Below are 18755 nucleotides of genomic sequence, written 5' to 3' on the forward strand. Positions count from 1 at the left end.
TGGCTGCAGTGAAGAACTGATAATGCATCAGGTGTGTACCACAATGTAAATCCTACTAGCCGGAGGCAATTACTGCATATCCAGAATGACACCAACATGGTCTGTGAGTCTAGAATTGCTTTTACAATGTGGAAGCTGTGGATGCTGCATTAAGTGTGGGTGCTCTAAAATGAGCACTTTGCCTTTGAAGTTCTTGCCTTAAAAAAAAAAAGCTAAACATTTCCTTCCATTTTGTTTTGTTTTTTGAAGCCATTTGTGTCGAAATGTAGAACCAATTTTATTTTCATCTACTTTAAAAAGGAACATCAGTTCTTTACTCACTAATAGCTGTAGCTTGAAATTCAGATATCATCCTAGATTTGCAAGCATTTTATGTTGCATTTGTCCTGGACTGCAGACAATGCTATAGTTTGAGGAGCAATTCCTCAATTTTTTTCCAGGGGGGCGAGGTGTAATATAGAAAGACAGGGGGGCGTCAATAAAACTGGGGGAGGAAGGAGCTTCAGAACCATGTTGGGAGTTCTGCACCCTTGGTTTGAGGCATTAAATAGTGTGTTCAAGTTAGGTATATGAATGTTTATTAGCTAAATAAAGTCATTCTGAAATATAGTGCAGTCAGGTCAAAGAACCCGGACCCTTCAGCTCCTGAGGGCCACCCAGCTCCACTCCTCCCTTTTTTCTACATTTCATCTAGAAATCTAACAAATAAATAAATAAATAAATAAATAATCTCCCTCTCTCTGAGGGGCCACTGTGGAGGGGGGAGAACACAGGCCCTCTCTCCCCTAGCTACGCCCCGAATGCAGTTAACTGGAAATGTGCATATAACTGGCAAGATCCAACGCTCACCCCGTTTGTGCATGGGAGGGATAGAGTAACCTTCTGAAGGTAGCCTCTTGGGTCCTATGGATTGTATGAGTCCAGAGGCCCTCTGACCTTGGGGATAGGGTTGGGGGTTGCTGTTTCAATGGAGGAACCTACAGCTCCTCATGACTAAGCAGACCAACTGCACGTACCAGTATGGATCCCAGCTAGTTAAGCTAGTGGTGAATGCTGGCTTATTACTTGATCTGTATAAACCACTTCCTCCTGCTACTGAAAGTGAAATTGTTTTGCTTCTATCAGGTGGGCAATGGTAGAATTATTGTTTGATAAATGTTTACTGCTCGGGGAAAAGAGATTAAATGTAATGGTAACGAATGTAACTATTTATTGAATTTGTAACTTGTAAAGACATTCAAACTGATTGAACAATCTTTGGTTTGCACTTTATAATAAACTAACTACATTAAATGTTTTAATTGCTGTTTTAATAGTTGGTTTTATTTTGATCTATTATGTTTATTTTTGTGACCCATCTAGTGCCTTTGGAGGCAGGTGGTATATACATTTAATAAATAATAATAATACATTATAAAATCCAGTTAGAGTGATCATTCCTAAAACAATGGTAACAAATCCTCCTTTGTGTTCTTTACTTTGCATGAGTTTCCGTTTTGACTAGGTGAAGCCTAGGTGACAAGGGAGCCTTGTATTTCCCCACTCATGACACATCCCTTCTCATAACTAATACAGTCCACAAACTACTTTAGATGTCCTAAATGGGATTAAACTGTTTGAGAGCACATACTATGGCTTTCTGAGAAGCTTGTGCATAACACTTTGGCACTCTGATCTTCAAGCATTTGCATCAGAGGAGCATAACATTCCAGTAATGGCAGCATAATATCACTGTTTGTGATGCTGTGCTGGTGCTGCAGTCATAAAGTGTGATCTAAAATATCAATATCATCCACATGTGTGTGTGCTTTTGTAAAAAACAAACACTGCACCATTCTGTGGATATAAACTGCAGGCCATGCATTTATTTCTTCCAGATTCCTTCATGATGGGCTTATTGGCTTTTCTCCACTGTCTCAAGGCTATATTAATGAATCTAGGAAAAATAAGAATTACTTCTAGAAGCACTCTCGTGCTTCTATTTATTGAGAGCACAGCAATTAAGGCGCACATTAGGAGCAGATTGTGTGTCCATGCACAATTCCCTCCAGCAAAAAAAACTTGGAGCCACTGAGGTGAAATTAACAAGATGTTGCAATGGTAAGTTTCACACTTTTGTGAAGCCCAGCTAGCTATCCCAAAGAAATTGGATTCATCAGGAGCTTTTCCAGAGATAGCAGGCTTTGGCACAGGTTTACTGAGAGGCTTTCCTGTGAGTTGTACACACACAGACAAACATTGTAAAAAAGTGGGATTTTTTTTAACCCGGGATACAAACCAGGCTACACGCTCATGCATAGTTTAAAAAACCCAAATTGTCTGTGCAGTGCTCCCTGATAGCTCGCAAGGAGTTCGGGGTAAATTTGGCTGATATGTAAAGACACACCTCCATTCCAAAGGAGATGCGAACTAAAAGCTGAGTGTGAAAAACTCCCAGGAGAGGAGTACTTAATTAGAAGATGGCCAGTTTCATGACTAGCTAAGAATAAAACAGCTGAGCAGCTTTATGGTGAAATTACAAGATGTGGACACTGGTGGTTCGCATGTAGACAACATAAGCAGTATAAGAAGCAGCTGAGAAACAGTAAAATCAGTTTGAAGACACTAAAACATGTGGACGTGCCTTTGGATTGGGTTGTAAGAAGTACAGCTTTTCCCTGTATAACACAGAGAATACAAGGCTTCTCAGCTGTTAAAAGCTGAACAAAAATGCAGGAATTCATGTGTATGCATTCTTCTTAAAATATTGCCGAGGACTTATGTAGTGATCAGCCACTGACCAGCCCCTCTTCTCCCCTAAGGAGTTGACCAGTAGTGAATCCTGTCCTGACTGACAGGCTGGTGAACTCCAGGGATCAGCTAACCAGCACACCAAGTGAATGGGACCTTGAGAGCCACGAGGAGGAAGAGAAGGTTCCTTTTGTTAGTTGAAGCTGGCTGGGAGTGCAGAGAGGAGAACATGTGGCCATGAGCTGCAGGAAAATCTCTCTGCAAGTCTAGGGAAAGCCAGGAGGGCAGGAAACTTGAATCTTCTACCATGGTTTTGGTGAGCTCAAGGAGGAGGCCAGGGCTTCTGGGCTTCTGAAAGTTAGTCTAGGGAAATGTTTATTTAGTCAGACTGTGTGTTAGACTTTTGTTTGCTTTCATGTGCTTTGCATATCCCTGAAACCATTCTATTGTTGTTTACCTGTAACATAACTAAGCTAAGCCTGCGCCCATCCAGCTAGGGCATTGCAAAAAGACTCTGTAAGCTTTTTAAAGGTGCTTTTGTATTTCCTTACACCCATTTATTTGCAACTGGGTAGCCACAATTTTTAAAAGTATGCAACCCCAACATTCTCTGGGGTGCTTTTAAAAAAGTATTCTTGTAACCTGCTGAGTATTCCCTTTACCTGTAATTAAAAATGGAGAGAGCCTCAGACTGAAGCTCTCTGTAGTATTTTGAATATATTTTTTTTGTTCTTTGCATTTAGCAAGCCTCTCTGAGTGGATTTTTAACTCAGGGAAAGGAGGCTTTTTCTCTGGTGCAACACGCCTCATACGTTCAGCAACTACCAGTTTTATTACCATGTGTACTTGGTGAGAAAGGTTTTTGCACGTGGAAGGTTTTTGTATATTTTTCCAGTAGCAAAAGCAGGAGATTTTCCCTGGGATTTCTACCCAAACCCAGGAGGGGATTTCAGCTCTGTCAATAAGTGGGTGGTGGCAGCAGCCATAGAACTACCAGAAGTACAGGAAAGTTTAAAGGGAGAAGCCTTTGCTCAGAAAGCATAGAGGGGATGATTCAGCATTTCTCTTCCCCTCACATGGGTTGGTAATCCACTACAACTTAAATAATTGCACCACTAGTTGCTCACACTGAAAGGGGACTTGAAGCCTGTGTTTCTCAAACAGTTGCCCTCCTGACTTCGTGGCAAACTGTTTTTGAAATTGAGTGGACTTTCAAAAGCAGTTTGTGATCCGACATTGGAGTTGTCCACTATCAAAGAAAGAAGTCAAACATCCCACTGGGCATGATCCCAGCCATTATGTATACATCTAAAAGTAGTACAAAGCTGTGGAGGGGGGGGAACCACCCCCAAACCCAACTATGCTTCCAGCTATACACCAGAAACCAATAGCCACAATTATATCATACCAAAATGTCTTTTTGTTTGAACTTTAATTCAGACATCTCTGCTGCCCTATGCCACTGAGCTGAACCAGATCAAAACAACATACCAGTTCAGATTTCAGGCAGTACTTCATACTTTTTGAATGTCCTTTTATATATAAGCTCCCTTTGTGGCAAACTAGCACATCAGTGGGAAAGCTTCAAATTGTCCTCTTCCTGATCAACTAATTTACTACATGCAGAGAGGTTGGAAGTTTTTTTTAAACATGGGGGACATAATGGTAGGGGGACCTACCAGTACGTAATGGTAGGGGGACATACTGCTTGGGGACCTACCAGCAGTATGAAGTACTACACTCCAGCACTGTACCAGTCCACAGCTTACTCTGCATAACATGAAGATGGGCTCTAAAACAGCATTGCTGTGACTATTTCCAATCCCTTTTTTATCTACAAGAACAAAAATGTCAACTCAAACATGGATTATTTAATCATTAATGTACACAGGTCTTCTTTAATACTGGTTTGTAAACCGAGCACTGCTTAGAAGCATAACTAAAAAGGCACCCATGAGCAAGCGTCACTGAACACTTCAAGAAGTCAAAGGACACAGATTTTAATCATTTAATGTGTTCTTTTCACCAGACCTCATGTATCTCGTCTCTTGTAGTGCAGAAATGGAGGATGTGTGACAGCTCTTCCTCATACTTCTCTGCTTTGGAACCCCAGTTAACACTGTCAGATTCAAGCGCGTCCAACTGCTGTTGTAGGTTCTTTACAGAAACATTAGAAGAATCCTAGAATAAGATTCAGAAATCAAGCAGAAGCAATTACCATTTGGATCTGAAAACTACACCATGCTACTATTTATTAGTAAATATCTTTTTAAAGAATTGATTCACAACAAAAATATTGACGAGTGAGATTGTGTTTGTCCGGGAGGCATGCAACTTAAGATTGATTGACACATTATTTTTGAGCAGGTTTTTGAAGATATGGGAATAATTTCGGCATCTTCTTACACAAGAACATCATTTGTAGCATAGTTTTGGCCACAGAGGAGTTCTTAACACATCTGCTTAATGCATTAGGCAAGTTCACACGGCCATTAAAATTGGGGTAAGAGATGGGCTACCCAGATTTGTATGATCATGAGAACTAGGACATTTCCCTCCTGCTCAGGTTGCTTGTGGCAGGGTTACCCAGCTTTTGTAAGCAGCCTTTTACTGAGGGTGGAGGAGAGCAGAGCCCTCCTACCCAGATCATTCAGTTGTGTGAACCGCTTCTATGTCAGCTACTGGCATGCACCATGCTCACACCTAAATGGCAACCATAGAACCCACAGTGGTTGTCATCAAAGGACATGCTAACACACTCCGTATTCCTGGAGACAGAGCAGCTTCGGCAGGGCTGTGTCTGCCTCCTGCTCCTTACTGGCCAATAGGAAGGCAGCCATTGACATCATGAAGCTTTTCCAGTCTGCTGGAGCAGCCGAGGATGCTAGGAATGCATCCAGGCCCTTGGAGCACCTTCCATGGAGGGGTGGGACTTGTAGCTGCCAATTTCAGCAGTGGACCCACCACCAGTCATTATCGTGTGCCTGCTGGGTTTGCACAGCCCAGCAGAGATGTTGATTATGTGCTGCTTACAGCCCAGTCTTGCCTGGACTCCTACCCACCTCAAACAATCATGTGAACGAGCCTATTGTGTGGTTTATGGATACATAAATGCTCTTACATCTGCAGATCAGAAACATGTGAGCTGGTGGCTTGGGTGCGTTCTGAGCAGATGTTTGTCCTTGGGAGGAGTGCTTACTATCTCTCCAAATGTCAGCTTCTGCTTGGGAGGAACCCTGAAATTCTCTTTGAATTTGGAGAAATTTCAGTCCCAACCTTAATTCTGATAGCCTAGCTCAATTACATAATGATCTCTGGGCATGGTCAAGGCTTAGCTGGATAATTTCTGGATCAAAATGAAGGTCGTACACTTGGGGATGATGGTCTTGGGCTGTCTTAACAATTCAGTTCAGTTATAGTAGTTGTTACCTAGTATTCCAGCATGCTGCAAAAACCTAAGAAATAGCAAATATTTCATACTGATTCTGGCATTCCTGTAAATCTATTGTAAATATGCCAGCCCAGAAATTCTATGGGAAAGGAAAAGGCATGCCCTCAGTAGGTTCACTACTGAGTCTGCTCTGATATTGACTTACAGGATGTTGCACCGTTGAAATTATATCCATTCCAAGTGAGAGTGCCAATGTATACAGATGCTTGATACGTGCGTGCTTCTCCTGAGCATTATTCAAATGAATCTTAACATGGGGTGTGTCACTGGGCACTTCTTTCATTTCCGGGATATCTAATCCTCCTGATTTTATGAGACCTTCAAGCTGGGAAAATGACATATTGGAAATTAACATAATTAAGGACTCTTCTGTTCTGCCACTTTTCATTCACAAACCATAATGGATAGGCTTACGACACACAAAGTTGGACCTGAATCGCAATTTAGGACACCATCTAGTTTAGCATAGTTATTACCCAGTCATTTTGTAAAAAAATGTTTTCATTTTCTGTGGCACAATAAGAACAATAGACTACAAAAATAGACAGATGCAGAGCAGTATATTATCATGAGGTTAGAGATTACTATACTCACTTCCTCCTTGACATGATGGAATTTGACTGTCTTGTTGAAAATGTCATCATATTCTGCCATCCTTTCCTTTATCTCCTTATGGAGATGAATGAGTTCACTTACTTTCTCAGACTTTTCCATGTCAGGGACTCCTTTCAAGCTCAGCTGCTCTGATAACTTTAATGTGTATTCCACCTCAGCATTGAGTTGCTAACAAATCAGACACAAGATTATTCAGACTGGAAGCGAAATGCATTTGCATTCAATCCAAGCAAATCACTGCTCACTTAGAGCTATTCTTTCTCCCTTCTCTTCTGAAACTGGAGTTCATATTAGCCAGTGCAACTAGGCCATCAAGAATTTTGTTTTTATCCCTTCCCTGTGGGCCCATCCCCAGAGTTGGGCTCAGCTAGAGTACTTAAAATCTTCCTAAATTCTGCTGCATTTGCTTTCTTCATGTTAAACAGAAACTTCCTGCCCCACTGGATCAATAGAAGCACAGAGCCAAAAAGAATAGTTTTACACAAGAGATCTCCCTTCCACCCATTCATTGAATGGAGCAGATTATGGTAGAATGAGGCTTAGACAGGCTGAGTGTGGTAAAATGCACATTTTCTGTGCATTTTTTAAAAAAGATACAAAATGCCGGGGAATTTCACTTAGGCCAACGTTCCTCTGCTTCTTTTGCATCCTATACAAAGTGTTTCATTCCATGCAAACTTTATAAAAAACATCTAGAAACATATTTAAAATTATTGCCTGTGTCTGTATGAGTATTATTTTATTGTGGAAGTTGTTGTTTTGTTGTTCTTATTGTTGTCTGTTGTGTGTCTTATTGTTTAGTGTTGTTTGGTCTTAATTTTTTAAAATAGATTAGTCTGCCTTGGTCTTTTTGGTAACACAGGATATAAATCTGGATAATATAGATATAGATTTAGTCACACACAAACACACGCACATGTGCTCACACACAGAGACACACACTTCTACAAGCTGTTTGTAAAATTTGCATGAAATATATACAGGTCTTTCCTAAATGCAGGCTCCCACAGTTCCACTTGTCAGCTCACCATACCAAGAGTAAATGCCCCAGCTCTCTGATGAGGACTCCTAGCAGCCTCCATCTATGCATTGCAGTTTGGAACAGGGAAGAAGCAGTAAGAGTATCTTTGCTTCCCCCTTCTCCAAAATACTGCACAAGTGAGAGTAGCTCCACTTCTCTTCCAAGCTTTCTGGCAAGTTGTGGCAAATTGGTGTATGGAAATTTCCTTTCCTGACTCAGGTCAGTTAATGAATAAACTTGCCAAACTAGTTTTAATCAGCTCTTAGCAGCCTTCTCAGTCAACTAGCTCAGGAATGACTCCTATCAGTGATGAGTAATTTCAGCAGCATGCTCAGAGAATCTGCCTACGAACGAAAAATCCTTAACTTTCAAGACCCAGAAAGCTGAGAAAAAGATTCTGGTAAACCCGGAAGTTCTGGTAGGTGACTGCTGCCACCAGATCTCTCCTACAGGCTACTCTGAATGGGAACTGGAGTGATCAAAGATCTCCATTCACCTTTTCCTCCTTGATAACAGGCAAGCGTATAAATCCAATTGTTCTCCCAGGTATCTGCCTGCACATGGAGTTAATTGTTAATTTGGCCAAGCTTTCATTGAGATGCATTTTGCACCAGATAAATCCCCCTTCAACCCCCCCCCCCTTCTCCTGCTGGGTTAATAGCCAACCCTTGGAGGCTTGTAAAAAGTAAAGAACTGCGGTGGGGAGGGGGGAGACTTTATTAAAATTACTACAGACTAGTTCCATCTGAGGCTTTTAGCTTTTTAGATACACTTAAAAATATTTAGTTTGTTACCAGAATACTTCAAAAGCACCCAGATTATACTTCAAAAGCACACTTTGAAATCTTAGGTAATCAGTTACTTGCAAAGAACAGATACTTAGGAAAATGCAATGCACACACACCAAAGCAAAATAAATTCCTGATACATAGTCTGACTAAACACTATTTTCCTAGGCTAAATTCCCAAAGTCAGAGCCCTGGCTTCCTGTCCTTGAACTCACCAAACTCCTGATGAGAATTCTGCTCCTCCTGCAACTCCTGCAATTCTGTCTTACAAGGATCTACAGTCATCCTGCTGCAGCAAACTCCATTGCTGCATGTCCTCCATGCTCCATTCTCCCAGCACATAATTCTTTTCTTGTTCCCAGAATTCCCGCTGCAGCTCTCGTGTCCCACCCACCTGGTCGACTGTTTGGTTGAGCCCTGGAGTTCACCAGCCTGTCAGTCAAGTTAAGGGTTCACTTCCAATTAACTCAGGGAGGGGAGACTGGTCACTACACAAGTCCAGAGAGGCTTGAAAGAAAGAAAGTGTTCTCTTCCTTGCACAGAAGTTGCATAAGGAAAGAAACAGTGGCTCACAGATTCCACAGCTTCAAAAAGGCAAAACAGGGGCTGCATTCTCACAAGAAGCTGAGTTCAGTCACAACAGTGCTGAGAAGCAGAATGCATGCAGTCCTCAGGGACATATTTCTAGAAGCCAAACGCCTGCTGTTTCCCCTTTTCCTAACCTCCATGTAAATGACAATCTTCAGAGTCTCCCTTGAGCCCTCTGATATCTATCTATCTATCAAATTTGTACACCCCAAACTTTCGTCTCTGGGTGGTTAACAATAATAAGTGCAAAGGGCTCTGATAAGTGCAAAGGGCTTGGAAGAAAGGTGGAGAATTTTCTCAGTTGTATATGCAGATTTGGAGAAGACAGGAATGAGCAGGATAGGTTTCTGTTTCATTTTATCCATACCTCCCCACAAGTGAGAGAAGATGCCTGCATTCTTCTATGCTCTCTGCTTGTGCTAGAGACCTTGGGAAGGAAGTAGCGTTTGCCCTCACTTGTGTAGCAGTTTAGAAAAGAGAATGCTTCTTGCCTTCTCCATATCACAGCAGCAGTTTTGAAAGGAGAGTGCTTATTTCCCTTCTGTGCAAATGAAACAAATCCCTTCCCTGCCTCTCCAAACTTTCCAGAGGGCTTGGAGGTGGGGGTGGGGAGGAGTTGTTAGTGAAGACAAATAGAAACTTGGCTAGTGAGTCAAGTGGATCTTTGTAGACCTTTGCCTGCAAACAAGCCAATCGTGGGTTCACATACATATAGCACTCATCCACATTCCCAAAAATGCAAAGTTCTCTCATGTGATCGAATTATTCAGAATTCTAAGTGAAATTATTCAGAACTCCATGTGTTCCACTTAAATTAACATGAAGTAACAGATGTGCTTTAGGTATTTAGAAATAAGTTCTTAGAAAATAACTTTTCTACACAGGAGGCCACATACTTAATTTGGGTTCTCACCTGAAACTGTGGTTTCATTTGGTTAAATTTATTTTGCAGCTCCACAAACACAGAAAGGTTACTTCCAAGATCAAGTGCTGTGGTAGACCTGAGTGCCTCTTGAAGAGTGTTTAAGCTTTCTGTGGTCTGCAATAAATAAATATCTATTTTCAAGTACATTGTGTTAAAGTAAAAATAAAAAAAAAATCTTTTTAGAAACATTCATATTAAATCTCTGAAAGGTTTCAGAAAAGTGCCACAAAAATGTTTTAAATTAAAGTGATGCAAACCTATAAATTCTGAAGACTGAATTAATATAAATGCAATTTTTGAGCAATGGTGTTTCAAGAAGGTTAGGAAACTCAAATTTCAGTATTAAAAGCATGCTTTATTATTTATTTATTTATTAAGATTTATTTATTATTTATTAAGATTTTCTTATATATCGCCTCCTCCAAAGACTCTATATAGCAATAGCAATAGCACTTACATTTATATACCGCTTTATAGCCGGAGCTCTCTAAGCGGTTTACAATGATTTAGCATATTGCCCCCAACATTCTGGGTACTCATTTTACCGACCTCGGAAGGATGGAAGGCTGAGTCAACCTTGAGCCCCTGGTCAGGATCGAACTTGTAACCTTCTGGTTACAGGGCGGCAGTTTTTACCACTGCGCCACCAGGGGCTCTAGGCGGTAAACAACAACAATACCAATAACAATTAATAATAATAATAATAATAATAATAATAATTATTATTATTATTATCATCATCATCATCATCATTAATTTTGCATTAATAATGAACAGAGGAACAATAACAAAAACAGAAGGAATAGAACTGCCCAATGGAAGCAACATCAAGAACCTGGAAGAGAAAGAACATTACAAATACTTGGGCATTCTCCAAGTTGATAACATTGCACACCCTGAAGATAAAAGAAAAAATGGAAGTGAATACATCAGGAGAGTTAGAAAAATTCTAAAGTCCAAACTCAATGGCAGGAACACCATACAAGCCATAAACACCTGGGCTATACCTATTATCAGATACACTGCAGGAATAATAGACTGGACCCAGGCAGAGCTAGAGTTGCTAGATCGTAATACCAGGAAAATAATGACCATCATTCATGCTCTGGACCCCCGCAGTGATGTAGATAGGCTATACCTCCCTCGCAGCTCAGGTGGAAGAGGAGTGCTGCAAGTCCATCAAACAGTAGAGGAGGAGAAAAGAGGCCTTGAAGAATATATCAAGGACAGTGAAGAAGATGCACTTAAAATGGTCAATAATGAGAAACTATTAAACACCAATGAAACAAAACAGGCTTACAAGAAAGAACAAGTAAAGAACTGATCAGAAAAAATGGAAAAATAAGCCCCTGCATGGTCAATATTTGTACAATATAAGTGGAAAATCAAACATCACCAAGACCTGGCAATGGCTTAAGAATGGCAACTTGAAGAAAGAAACAGAGGGTTTAATACTGGCTGCACAAGAACGTAATAAGAGCAAAAGTAGAAAAATCCACAACAAACAGCAAGTGCCGCCTTTGTAAAGAAGCAGGTGAAACAGTGGACCACCTAATCAGCTGTTGTAAAAAGATCGCACAGACTGACTACAAACAAAGGCATGACAAGGTAGCAGGGATGATACACTGGAACATCTGCAAAAAATACAAGCTATCTGTAGCCAAAAATTAGTAGGACCATAAAACTGAAAATGTTGTAGAAAATGAAGATGCAAAAATATTATGAGACTTCCGACTACAAACAGACAAACATCTGCCACACCATACATCAGATATAACTGTAGTCGAGAAGAAAGAAAAACAAGTCAAAATAATCAACATAGCAATAGCAGAATAGAAGAAAAAGATATAGAAAAAATCACAAAATACAAAGATCTACAAATTGAAATTGAAAGGCTGTGGCAGAAAAAGACCCAAATAATCCCAGTGGTAATTGGCGCCCTGGGTGCAGTCCCCAAAGACCTTGAAGAGCTCCTCAACACCACAGGGGCCCCAGAAATCACCATCAGCCAATTACAAAAAGCAACTTTACTGGGAACAGCCTATATTCTGCGATGATATCTATAATAATAAGCAACTTTACTGGGAACAGCCTATATTCTGCGACGATATCTATAATAATAACAGCAACAACATTGATAATAAAATTCAGGCATCCCAGGTCCTTGGGAAGAGCTCGATGTCTGGATAAAACAAACCAGTCAATAACACCTGTCTGACTGTGTAAACAACAACAATGATAATTAATAAATAAAAGGGCAAACGCCTGGCAAAACAGGTGGGTTTTAAGAAGGGCCTTAAAAGCAGCCAGGGAGGAGGCTTAATGAATCTGGTGGGGAAGAGTGTTCCAAAGAAGTGAGGCAGACACAGAGAAGGCTGTCCTATGGGCCCAGGCACCAAACTCTACATCAGGGCCCTGGACACTAAGGAGGGCTAGCTGAGAAGACCTCACAGGCCGGGATACAACTGGCCAAGAGAGGTGATCCTGGAGATATACTGGTGCTAAGCCCATAAGCGTTTTGTAGGTGAGAACCAACACTTTGAATTGGACCCAGAAGCAAACACGTAACCAGTGCAGCGACCGTAAAAGAGGAGTGACATCATCAAATCTATGGCCACCCATAAGGAGGCGGGCCACTGCATTCTGAACTAGTTAAAGCTTCTGGATCATTTTCAAAGGCAGCCCTAGGTAGAGTGCATTACAGTAATCCAAATGAGTGGTAACAAAGGCATGAATTACTGTTTCCAGGGCCTGCTGGTCGAGAAAAGGCCATAACTGGTGAACCAGCCAAAGCTGGGCAAAGGCACCCCTGGCTATGGCCTCCACCTGCTGTTCAAGCAGGAGCTGCAAGTCCAGAAGGACCCCCAGATCACGAACCATCTTTCTCAAGGGAAGCACAACCCCGTCAAAAGATAAACTCACACACAGCAATTGGCCAGATTGGAAACTGAACAAGAGTATCTTGGTGGGATTGAGCCTGAGCTTGTTTTGGCCCATCCAGGTCCTGAAAACCTCTAGGCACTGAGCCAGCATATGGATGGCATCACCTGTTTGGCCATGGGTAGAGATATAAAGCTGAGTATAATCAGCATATTGATGAAAATCGATGGATGACCAGGCCCAGCGGCTTCATGTGGATGCTAAAGAGGAAAGGAGCAAGGACCAAGCCCTGTGGAACCCCACAAGAAAGGGACCAGGGTGTAGAACACTCACCACCAATCGACACTGACTGGAATCGACCAGTGAGATAGGATCAGAACTACTGAAGAACAGTGCTCCCAAGGCCTAGCCCACTTAAGCGCTTCAGAAGGATAGCATGGTCAATGGTATTGAAGGCCGCTGACAGATCAAGAAGAACCAAGAGAGGTGCACTTCCCACATCAAAGTTACGATACAGGTCATCCAACAGGGTGACCAATGCCGTTTCAGTGCTGAAACGGTGCTGCGGCCTAAAACCTGACTGGCAAGGATCCAGGAAATCCGTTTCCTCTAAGACTCTCATCAACTGAGCACAAACCTCCTGATTGTAGATAAATCTGGAGAGCATTTATCACAGAGACTCCCAAGCCCAAGAACTGGGTTTAGCATCCAGTACCCAAGGGGCCATCTTAATGGCCTGGTTCACCCATCATATTAAACCATGCATTAATTATAGTTAGTGTGATGATTGTGACTAAATCTGTCATGACCCCTACCCAGCTGGTGATTCTGTGACTTACCTTGAGGAGGCATGGTTAGCACTAACTCCTGACACTAGGTCAGAGCCTGAGAGAACTCCAGAGTTAAGAGCTCTCCAAAATAACATCTTCAGAGCCTGAGCCCCTCCAAGGGGCACCTTCTGAACCCAAGCCCTCTGAGAACCCTGTCTCTCCCATACAATCACAGGATGCTAAACAGCATCAAGTAGAGAGGGGGAAGAATGCTAGATTCCAGGTCAGAAGGCTGCCATTTTAAGACTTCTACTCTCTTGGCAGGGAAGTGGAACCCAGGAGCGGCAACCTTTAGAAGTGTGCACAAAACTGGTTTGCCCAGTTCAGTTTGAGTCCAAACCAGACTCGAGCCAGACCAGGCATGTTTGGTTTTGCACACCCCGGAACACCCCCTGGTTTGGCTCAAATTCGAGCTGATTCAGGGGGTTCCAACTAATTTTTTTAAAAAGTCAACTAACTGCCTTTGGGGGGCACTGCCGTGGCTGAGGGTATGTGTGTGTCTCTGGAGGTTCCTCTCCCCCTGCTGGCCTCCCCTGGTCTTGTAACAGCCCAGTTTGGGTAGTTTTCGGCCCATTTTGGGCCTTTGTGTAGTTGTGGTAGCCATTTTGGAGGCCGTCGCTCATGCACAATGGACACCTTTTCTTAATTTTTTTTGTCAGAAACCCCAAACTGCCCCCCCCCGGGGGGGGGCTTTCGGTTTGAGGCTGACTTGATGTTGAGCCCTCAAACCAGGCCTGTTCGATGTCAAGTCAGTTCGAACTCAAACTGGTCCACACATTGCTAGCAACCTTAGCTCAGAAGGACGTAATACCTCTGACTGCTACCTGATCAACTTGTCCCTTGGAGCTGTCTGTGGTGCTGTAACCTGACCTACACTGCCACCTTGCAGACCTTATGGGCTCTTTTCTGCGAGACAGGACATGACAGAATCCTAGTTTCATATTCTGGAGTATTCTTAAACAAAGGTTAGAACAAACTGGGATTTTTTGGGTGCAGATGTAATGACAAATGTCAGCATGTTCTATACCATGAACAAAATTTAGAAACTTACTCCTCTCATGTACAAAAGGGAAGAGGGAAGTGTGCAGGCCTAAGGCTTGCAATTGTCATACTAAGCCTTATGTAAACCTACCAATGCTAAAGAGTGGCTGCCTCTCTAATTAACATCCTGCCATGTAAGAGCAAAGAGTATAACCATTGATTAAAACTGTATGTTTACACAGCACATACTTGTCTTTCACATGCAGCAAAGTAAGGTGTGCCTGCCAGTTAAAAGAAATAGAACAATCAATAAAAGTAAAGATTGTGTTTTTGAAAACATCAGTCACATTTTACACATCCCCCCGCCTCCAAACATATTTTTCACATTCAAGCTACATCCTTGTCTGGGTATGATTATAGTTCTGAAAAATCAGGATAAGTAGCAACTCCAGTTCAAAATGTGAAAGCCACAAGCAGAAAGTAATTTCCACATTTATTTCACTCACAGTTTTAAATTGCTCATTGAATTTCCCACATTGTTGTTTGATGGATTTCACTTGATTCATATTAAGTTTCCATGTTGTCCAAAGTCGTGTCAATTCTTCTTTTTCTTTGTTCAGAATATCAATAGTGTGTTCAGTTACTTGTACAACATTTTCAACATTCAATATTAGGTTGTCATTTACCTGTAAAATGAAGAATTAAAAACCCTCATTTTTCAGAAGGAAACAAAATCTAAACCATTTTCTTGACAGCTTAGTATCTGCATAAGAATGGAACCCAGGAAAACGTAGCGTTTCTTCAGCCTCCACTTTAAGATACCAAAAATTCACATTTTTATTTGAAAAGAATGAAAAACCTGAACTAAGCCTCATTATTTATTTATCATATTTATATACTTCCTGATATGTGTATCTCTAGATGGTGTACACAACTTAAAACACAACAAATATAAAACAGAGTAAAAACAATTTCACAGAATAAAAAAGTTAAAACAATTTCATGAGATAAAAACAATTAAACAATTTAATAATTAATTTCAGTTAAAGCCTGAGAAAACAGGTGTGCCTTAAGGGTCTTCCTAAAAGCAAACAGAGATGAGATGCTCTTATTTTGACAGGAACCATATTCCAAAGTCCCGGGACAGCCACAGAGAAGGCCCGGTCCCGAGTTGCCACCAAAACAGCCAGTGGCAACTGTAACTGGACCTCTCCGGATGATCTTAATAGGTGACAAAGAAGTTCATGACAAAGAAGGCACTCCCTTAAGTACCCTGGACCAAAGCCATTAAGGGCTTTATAGGTTATTAGCTGGACTGGGGGCAGAGCATCTGCGCCTCTACTTCACTGCAGCTGTTTTCTCCCCCCCCTTTACCTGCCCACCACTGGCTGCCTCGGCCCGCCAAGCCACCACCTTCTCCCATCTGGCCAGCTGGGCACCTCCTGCTGGCAGCCGCCTCTTCTCACTGGCTGGCCCTCCGCTTCCTCCCACCGGCCGGTCTGCCTCCTCCTCCCGGCAGCTGGCCTGCTGCTTGCTCCCGGCAGCTGGCCCACCCACCCGCTGCTTGCTCACAGCAGCCGGCCAGCCCACCTCTTTCTCCCGCCAGCCGGCCGGCCCACTGCTTCCTCCCGCCATCTGCCGTGATTACTCTTGGCAGCCGCCTCCTCCGGCCCACTGCCGGCTGCCATTGCTGTTTTCTTCCTTGTAGCTATCCAGGCAGCTGCTCGCGAATTCTCACGAGAGCTGCCACACATTGGATTAGCCATGGGTACATCTTAGAGAAATAAATATATAGATAACCGGCACTTTGTATTTCGCTTGGAAACATATTGATAGCCAGTGCAGTTCTTTTAAAACTGGTGTTATATGGTCCCTTTGGGTTGTCCCAAAGATTAATCTGGGTGCCGCATTCTGTACCAATTATAGTGTCTGGACTATGTACAAAGGCAGCCTCATGTAGAGTGTATTAGAGTAGTCAAGCCTGGATGTTACCAGTATATGCACCACTGTTTTAGATTCATTGATCTCCAGAAATGGGCATAGCTGACGTATCAGCCAAAGCTGATAAAAAGTGCTCCTGGCCACTGCCTCAACCTGAGAAACCAGAGTGAGTTATGGATCCAGAAGCACTTCCAAGTTATGTACCTGATTTTCAGAGGGGTGGTGTTGTAACTCCATCTATAACAAGCAGTTCTAAACCATCTCTCAGGTCCGAAGAGCCCACAGTCAGTATCTCCATCTTATTTGAATTCAACTTCAGTTTGTTATCCCTCATCCAGCCCATTACTGCCTCCAGGCAGGCATTTAGGGAAGTTATGGCATTTCCTTGATACGGAGAAATATCAATTTCTGTTCAGCTTCAGGAGGAAAGAGGGGGTGGGTTCTCCAGGTCAGCCTCAGAGTAGTCTGGAGATGAGGTTGCTTATTCACCTCAATCCTCCTCCTGGATTGTCATTTCTAGCCAGCTCCCTCTCCAGGAGAACTCTGGCTCCCATGGCCAAGAACAGCACTCATTATCGGTTGCCTTGGCTTTAAATGCTCTAGTGCAGAGTTGACAAGGCTCAAACTCTGCTCCAGCCCCGCCCTCTCCCAAGTTGTACTTCTTGCCTCCCCCAACATGGCTGCCTGCCAGCACCGCCCTGGGCAGGTGTCCCCACTCCACCCGCCCAACCCCACTGGAACCCAACAGCCCCAGGTCCAACCCATCCACATCCCCACTGGGGGGAAAAGAGAGCCACAAAGGAGAAACGCTGTACTCTCTGTCAGACTCCATGAGGCTACGTGGGCAATCAGGTAATGTGGCAATCCAACAGTGCCATCAGTACATTGATAACATCCTGCACCAAACCTCCTGATGATCTCTCTCAGCAGTTTCATGTAGATGTTAAAGAGCATTGGAAACAGTATGGAACCTTGTAGAACTCCATACTTTAGTTTTTGCTTTGCAGAGGAGTCTCTAGAGATGTGCACAAAACCACCTGGCCTGGTTTGGTTTGAACTCGAACCGCACCAGGCCAGTTTGGTTTTGTCCCCCTTTGAACACCCCCTCCAGTTCGGTTTGGTTTGGGGAAGCTCAACAGACATTTTTTAAAAATATATTCTTTAATTTTAATGTACCCCCTCCAGGGTGCTTCTCCAAGGTGGTGGTGGTGCGTCCTGCGGAGGTTCCCCTCCCACCCGCTGGCTTTCCCTTTATTAGAAATCGCCCAGTTTGGGCAACTTCAGCCGTTTGGGGGCCTATTCCCTGGTGCAGTGGCCATTTTGGAGATAATAGGTCCAGGGAATAGGCCCAGAAAAGGCCGAAGATGCCCAAACCAGGTGATTTCTAATAGAAGGAAGACCGGCGGTGGGCGCGGGGGGAGAGAACCTCCATGGACCCCCCCACCACCACCTTGGAGAAGATTTCTGGAGGGGGTACATTAAAATAAAAAATATTTTTTAAAAAAAAAAGTTTGTCGAACCCCCAAACTAGGAGTGGTGGTGTTTGGTTCGGGGTCGAGCTGAACCAGAGGTGGTTCAGCTCAACCCCGAACCTTCTAAATGAACCAGTTCAATGTCAAACTGGTTCAGATCCAAGACAGTTTGCACACCCTTAGCAGTCTCCAAGCGACACCATCTGGAATCTACCAGAGAGGTAGGAACAGAACCACTGTAAAGAGAACCACTCCAAGAGATCCAAAGGGTTAGAAGAGTCACACTCCCTCTGTTGACAGCCAACTGGAGATCGTCCATCAGGCTGACCAAGGCAGTTCCCACCCCATAGCCCGCTTGAAAGCCAGTTTAAAATGGGTCTGGATAATTTGTTTCATTCAAAACTGCCTGGAGCTGAGAGGTCACCACCCATTCAATCACCTTGCCCAACCATGGAAGATTTGAAATGGGTCTGTAATTAGCTAATTCTGAGGGATCCATCCAATGAAGGTTTCTTCAAATAAGGCCTAATAAT

General features: G+C 42.9%; 1 protein-coding gene and 1 long non-coding RNA gene across 13 annotated transcripts in view; one reads left to right on the forward strand and one right to left on the reverse strand.

The window, feature by feature from the left end:
- The window catches only part of CCDC141 (coiled-coil domain containing 141), a 219678-nt gene that overhangs the window by 53878 nt on the left and 147045 nt on the right, over positions 1-18755 (reverse strand). For 10 of the 11 annotated variants that reach the window (XM_053269076.1, XM_053269067.1, XM_053269057.1 and 7 more), the window contains 5 exons: positions 15316-15495; positions 10107-10232; positions 6776-6964; positions 6327-6506; positions 4762-4911 (listed from right to left, as the gene is read on the reverse strand). In XM_053269076.1, coding sequence (XP_053125051.1) covers positions 4762-4911; positions 6327-6506; positions 6776-6964; positions 10107-10232; positions 15316-15495 — 825 coding nt within the window. Of the gene's footprint in view, positions 1-4761; positions 4912-6326; positions 6507-6775; positions 6965-10106; positions 10233-14960; positions 15091-15315; positions 15496-18755 lie in introns of those variants that run through there. The other variant, XM_053269124.1, reaches the window with a different exon arrangement.
- Positions 1-18755, forward strand: part of LOC128333587 (uncharacterized) — a 110084-nt gene that overhangs the window by 7151 nt on the left and 84178 nt on the right. The gene's annotated exons all lie outside the window — the stretch shown is intronic.

This window comes from Hemicordylus capensis, chromosome 1 (assembly GCF_027244095.1).
Source record: "Hemicordylus capensis ecotype Gifberg chromosome 1, rHemCap1.1.pri, whole genome shotgun sequence".
Taxonomy (NCBI): Eukaryota; Metazoa; Chordata; class Lepidosauria; order Squamata; family Cordylidae; genus Hemicordylus; species Hemicordylus capensis.